The 7,100-nt window shown below is 35.7% G+C and overlaps 1 protein-coding gene across 1 annotated transcript; it reads right to left on the reverse strand.

The window, feature by feature from the left end:
* Positions 1-1,492: 1,492 nt before the first annotated feature.
* Positions 1,493-7,026, reverse strand: LOC117333893 (membrane protein FAM174-like). The gene is made up of 2 exons (XM_033893311.1): positions 6,689-7,026; positions 1,493-1,631 (listed from the first exon to the last, which is right to left on the reverse strand). The coding sequence occupies exons 1-2, from the start codon at positions 7,024-7,026 to the stop codon at positions 1,493-1,495; spliced, it is 477 nt and encodes a 158-aa protein (XP_033749202.1).
* Between the last annotated feature and the right edge of the window lie 74 nt (positions 7,027-7,100).

Consider the following 7,100-nt stretch of genomic DNA (forward strand, 5'->3'; position numbering starts at 1 on the left):
CTTATTCAAACCCTCTCCTTAGAAGTGCAGTATATTCTAATAAAAAATAAATTGGATAGCTTTGACAATGATTCTTTCAAATTCAAGTTTTTACAGTATTATTTTATAACAAACATGCATACTGAATACAGTATTGCTAAAGCAATTATTTCATGTCCCCTACTGCCCCCGCTAGCTATTACACAGTAATGATCTATTAAAATGGTGCCATTTGGTGTTAATTTGGGAAAAATGAAATTATACAATTAGCTTATAACTGATTTTAATGTAATAAGACAATACATTATAATGCTAGACTGGCCACCTGTCTCTAGAATATTAAAATCATAAATAAAATTGAGCTTTATGATTTTAGTCCCTAGGATATATATCTGATTCCAGGGGCAGATAATGTAGTATTAGAATTTAGCTTGGCAATTCTTAACAAAAAGAACTTAGGGTCTGGTGGCCAGTCTATTGAAATGCTAGTATATGTACATGTATTTTGACTGAGGAATCATATATTATGAAAGAAGAATTTTCTATAAACATAAGTGATGACCTTGACCCAGGATATTATGGTCCTTTGTAATTCAATATAATTGTTCGAAGTTCAATCAAATGCAACATCGTGACAAGGATTTTCTAAAAATAGTAACAGTAACCTTGAGCCAACAACTCTGAACCTCAAACTTGCCCAAGACATTACAATCATTTGTCATTGTGTGAAATTTGATCAAACTCCTTCAAGGAATGAAGTCGCTAGATTGCTGAAAATCTCTGGTGTTACATACACAGATGGACAGATAGTACTCCCCTCCCTTCCCCCAGTTTCACCGGAAAGATACTAACAAGCCACATCAGCCCCCCCTTCCCACGAATGTTCAAGACACAGGTTGGATGCTCACACTTACAAATATCTCCCCTGCCACCAACATTACTTCTTCAGGTTTATATTTTTATGTTTCTTAAAACATGGAACAACGTTACTTCTAGAGCTGAGTATCGTATGGTGGGTAGCGATACGATTCATAACACGATACAGGGGTCATGATATGATACCTATCACGATATATGAGAAGCTGATGACCTATCAGATATTTGGTATTACATAGTACAGTAGTCATGTTTTGTTTATGGTATTTCCGGAATATTAGAGTCATTGTCTACATTTGTTAGAAAAGAACACCATTTTGTCCGTTTCCCACAAAGCGTTCTTAAATTTATTAGATAATTTGGATCTGAAAGAACTCCAACAGCTTTATAGCCACTGGAACGGCCTTGTCAGCCATGTTGTTTACTACAAAATGTAAGCTAACGTTGATCAAGGGAGATAACTACAAATTTTCAAGCATTTCGATACAAATCAAGGATAGACGATGCATCAGTGGACCACTCTGCGATCCAATACATTGATGCATCAGTGAATCGTTACACCTCTAGTTGCAACATTAAGTCTACATCTGTAGTTGGTATACCTACTTGGGATGATGAGCTTTATGTTTCTGATGTGTTATTTATGTCGGTCATTCATTTCAAAAACTGTCAGATCATCATCTTCATCATCAGCATCTAGCGGTGCCATCTCCAGATCTGATCCTCTTGTTGTGATAAGTCCATACTTCCTAGATTTTGACCTCCGTCCTCTGATTCTGAAACGAAAATAAATTCAGGGTATATACCAAATATGTTCAATTTGTTAATAACTTTATTTGTTGATGTCAAACAATGCTGTATGTGGCATATATGCAAGATGTTTCAAAGATAAAACCCAGAAACGAAGTTCAGACTCCCTATAGGGGTGTGAAAATACCCCAGGGATTGTTTTTATAACATGATTGTGTTTAAAGAATTTAAATCCCTTGGGATAGGGAAAAATCCCTGGACTTATTTTTACATCAGGATTGTGTTTATCTCTTTTATGACCAGCAATGCTGTACATGGTTGTGGGGTCAGGATCTCAACATTTTAAAGAAATCTTTAGGGGTAACGAAAGACCCCAGGTCCTATTTTTACATCAGAATTGTGTTCATCCTATGATGCCAAGCAATGATATACCGGGTATATGGTTACAGGGTGGGGATCTAAACAGTTATCAAATATATATCAAAGAAACTAAGTCCCTATGGGTGGGGAAAAACTCCAGGGCCTATTTTACAACAATATTATGTTTATCTCTTGATGCTAAATAAGCAAATGCTATACAAATGTATATGGCTATGGGGTGGGAAACTTAACGGTTTCAAAAATACAAAAAAGTTGTTTATAGCAATACATAGCATATAGCAAATTGCTCCCGTTTTGGCCAAACTATTTGTACAATATTGAATTCCCAACCCACAACAGTGCTAACAGTCATATATGAGCATCATATATGCATAGCTAGATTGCTTAATTTCAGAGAACAAGTCATTTATATCAATTCAGCCAAATTGACCCATTTTGGCCCCAACCCTCAGGCTTGAGGACCCCGGGGGGTCAGCCCTACCATTTGTAGCTTTTTGAATCCCTATACCTCTAAGGGATGCTACCAGTCAAATATGAGCGATATCCATTGCTTAGTGTCATTTACATCAGATTTAGCCAAAATGACCCCTTTTAACCTCACCCCCCAGGCCCCTGGGGGTCAGCCCCATCATTTGTATAAATTGAATCCAGCCACCTAGAGATGTTACCACTGAAATATAAATATCATACATTGCTTATAGTTACAGAGAAGTCGTTACTATATCAATATTGCCAAATTGACCTCTTTTGGACCCACCCCTCAGGCCCCTGGGTGGGCACTGGTCAGCCCCACCATTTGTACAATCTTGAGTCACCACCCCATAGGGATGCTTCTGACCAAATTTGGTCAAATTCTGTAAAAAGATTATGAGGAAGAAGTCGATTGTTGACGGACAGACAGACACAAGGGTATGGAATAACCTCAACTTGATCCTTCGGACCAGGTGAGCTAATTTAGCTCATATGTGTTTTACCTTCTGACTTATAGTCTTCATTTTGCAATATTACATGGCGAGGCCTGCCATCTCTGTGTGACAAACAGTTATATGTAACTGACCTACAGTCCCCAATTCCCCAAAGACATCCAGCACCTACAGACAAATGATTGGGAATTTGTGCCATATATACCTGTTGGTTGAAGCTTTATGCCTTCTAACAGGTCAGGATATTAAGTCTTAAGATGACCTGGGCAGAATGAATTATGGTTTGGCCAACTATAATGATAAAGATTTCTGCTGGGTTAACAATTTGGGCACAATGTCTGTCTCTCTATCTCTATATACCCTGGAAGCTACCATTCAATTAAAGTGTGGGGTGAAACTGATGAAAGGTCACTATAACTGCATATTTGCCTCCAACCATTATGTGGTTTAGGTATTTAGAAGGAATTCCATTTTCTAATAGTAATAGAATCCATATTTTGTTTTAACAAAATCCTACAGCTAAAAGACCTTGGATCACTATAACAAATATATATTTCCGAACAAGTAAAAGCACAGACAGGTTTGTTGTATAAGTCTGCTATAAGGTATATGTCAAGGGTGAATCCAAGGGGAGAGACGGGGAGAGAGCGCTAGAGACACAAGAGATGTACCGGTACATCAGACAGAAATCAGTACATTTGTATAGAGCTGTACATATATATCTCATACTAGTTATAGGCTTGTTAATGCTGCAGGGTGCATTCTGAATAAATGCAGACTATGCTGTATAGCTAATGCCATTAGACCCTATACTTGAATAGGTACAAAATTGCCTTCGTAATTTAGAATCTTAATGGGTAAATACAACCAGACAGACAGACCTCTGGCCTTTTACATAAGATGGTAAAATTGCTGTAGGCAAGTCTCCTCTGCAAGAAACATCTTTTCTTTAAACATGTAGTTACAATTCTTGAATTGACAATATTTTAAAGTTTACTTAAACACACAAATTATATATGCGTGAGAAAACACAATCTTTAAAAGAAATGTTTGACAACAGTGTCATAACTGCACAACAACTTATAATAGGCCAAAAACTGTATACTGAGTACCTATTACATACTCAAGATTGAAGATGAAGATAGCTCTAGAAGTTTATGTTTATTTGAAATTTAAAATTTACTACTCCCCCCTCCCCCCCTAGCAAATGCAATCTATATATCAATGTGCACATTAGAAATGTCAGGTTAGAAAGTTTCTTTTATTCTGACATTTACAACATGCTAACATGTGGAATTGGAATTATCCCTCGAGTCTGAAAACTGTTTAAAGGAAATCAATATTGAAGTTCAACTCTGGAACAAAACCCTAAATTAATCCTTCAGGATAAAACACAGTCACACTAACTAGGAATGCTTTGCTGTCCAAAGTTCCCAACATCAAGTTGAATTACAAGGTTAATTTCCTGTACAAACATCAATAACTAGCTACAGAATACCTGTAGTAACATCCTCAGGCATTTAAACTCTAGTTCTTGTTGTCCTCAACAAAACAAGCATACTGAGTATTGCTATAAAGCAATACATGTACCCTATAACAACAACAACCCCCACCACCCCCTCCCTTTTCCACCAGTTATTACTTATACACTGACTGTAATGATTTTAAAGAAACTTGTCCAAGATATTATGGTCTTTTATGATTGTATGAAGCTTTATCAAAACCCCTCAAGGAATGAAGCCGCTAGAGTGCTGAGTCTGCTGACAAGGGATTTTCTAAAAATAGTAACAGTGACCTTGACAGTGTTAAGTAGGGAACTCATTATGTTTACTTATAGTGAGCATGAATCTAATCTCTGAATATAATTTGCATATTACCAAACAAATATGTAACATTTTACTCTATATGCTTCTGACTCCCCAAAATAAGTTTTGAAATGTTTGATTCTTAGGTCATCATCATACCGATAGCAATAGTAGATTGCACTTGCATCATCAACCAAAAAAAAAAAAATTGGTATCCGATGAACCGCTCTTGGGTTGGAAGGGGTTGAAAGTCTTGCAGCTACATGCTATTGGGATGGATGCACACATTGTGTGGGACTCATGACTTTGCCAAGACTCATTGACTTTAAATACTGCTATAACATATTATTGGTAATTTAAAATCTTAGCTGTCAACATGTAAGATTTTAAGTTACTGGTACCCCATGCATAATTAGCATGTATAATATATCTTTGGGGCAAGATGGGATTTTTACCCCCCTGCTTTTTTAATTGTTTTTAAAAACCTCAATAAAATTATAAGAATTATTTATAAAAAAAAATCACTCTTCTCTCTTCAAATCCCTGAAATATTTATTCTCTTTATATTTATAAAACAATTCTAAATGATTTATGACTTAATTATTCCTGAAAATAGCAGCAGTACAATGCAGTTATAAGAGTGCTAGAGCTCAATTAAAAGACAACAGAAGATGCACAAGACCTGATTTTAATAGAGAACGATGTATATTGGGCATTTGTACTTATAATTAGTAGCATATTGTAATAAAGGTATACCAAGTTTGGTAAGAGGCATGACCTTGACATACTTCGAGGTCACAATCAGGGGTCAAAAGTGAGCTTTAAAAACAATCTTCCTACTCTCTGAGCTTTTTCATTTTGTCAACTACTGTTTTCATATTGTATAAAATTTAGACAGTCTTGACTTTCCAATAGAGTTCCAAACCTGAGAGTGACTGTCACCCGTATATGAGTGAGAAAGTGGGAAGGCATAAAAATACTCTTTTCATTGCCTAATTGGTCATCCATTTTTTCTACTTTTGTGCAATTATTGCAAGATAAACTTGAATTGACCAGTCGTCACCTGTTGTCTATCTCTAGGGTACTGTCCAATTGTGTCTACATTAGCTCCATATACAGGTTGGGGGAAAACCACCAACTTAGGTATAATACACAACCTTGCATATTATATACCAATTGAAGTATAGTTTTGTTACTGAAAAAGCCAAAATCACTTTAAGTTAACTTTAAAAAAAAATTCTTCCAAGTAGCATTTATTTAGTAAAAAAAAAGATTATTTGCATGCATGTTGAAAAGTACCAAAAATTGATGCAATACTTTAAGCTTCTTTTTCTTCTTTATCATTGACCAATTCCGTCAAAAATGATGATTACATTATAGCAATCTGTTGGCGAAAGGGTCATGAAGAGGGTTATATGCAGTGATTTTTTAAAAAAAAATTCTGGTAGTGTAACATCAAGTTTCTTGGTAGACAACACTTTCAGTTTACATATTTTAGTAAAATACTATATATAGCTATTTACCTTGTCATAAATTGAATTAAGAAATATATTTCTAAATTTACTGTTTAATCGATTTTGTCTGTTTTTAGTAAGTAACAATTCTATACTCGAACTGGCGTATAATACGCAAATTCGCGTATTATACACAATTCGCGTAATTTACGCAAGTTTGTTTTTTTTCTCAACCTGATATATGGTCTGATATAAATAAATAAACGAATCTCATACCAAATTTAATAGCTACTCTTGTAACAGAAAAGCATTTGATACTTTTGACTACAGTAGTATTTAGAAGTGTCCAAACTGTCAAATGCTTTTCCGCTACAACAGTAGCTACAAGTATAATAAATAAAATTATGTATGTTAAGTGGCATGTCGATGAATGACACTTAATCAAGTAGGTACCACGCTCAATAACTTCATTGTATTGATACAATGTAAGACGTCCATGGCCATTAGCATATTAACAAACCTCCATGCCCGGAAAACGAAGTACAGGATCACCACTGATGTCACTCCTATGAGCACGTACAGCGTTCTCAGCAACATATCCTTATTTTCTACTAAAGACCCAAAGAAACCATCAGCACCTGCATCGGTACTGTTTGATGTGGAATTGTCTTTGGAAACTGGCGGCTTAACCGGCGCGACTGTGTCAGTTTCAGGTGCAGTCGACTTTTTGGAAACACTGTCCCGTTTGGAAATGTCCACGTCACTGCCATCATTAGAAGTCGACACAGCATGGTTTTGTGTAACAATAATACATACAAACAACATCAATACGGTTAAAACCTGTCTTCTGAGATCCATGATTTTCAATAAGTCTTTAAATCTTCCAAAATATGTTAGACTACTTTATCTTCGTTACAACACACATTTTTTCC

This window comes from Pecten maximus, chromosome 9 (genome assembly GCF_902652985.1).
Source record: "Pecten maximus chromosome 9, xPecMax1.1, whole genome shotgun sequence".
Taxonomy (NCBI): Eukaryota; Metazoa; Mollusca; class Bivalvia; order Pectinida; family Pectinidae; genus Pecten; species Pecten maximus.

Coding starts and splice junctions, on each gene's coding strand:
- LOC117333893 (XM_033893311.1), bottom strand. CDS start 7,026: ATGGATCTCAGAAGACAGGTTTTAACCGTATTGATGTTGTTTGTATGT. Junction 1,632..6,688: donor TTCGTTTTCCGGGCATGGAG/GTTTGTTAATAT, acceptor TTTTCGTTTCAG/AATCAGAGGACGGAGGTCAA.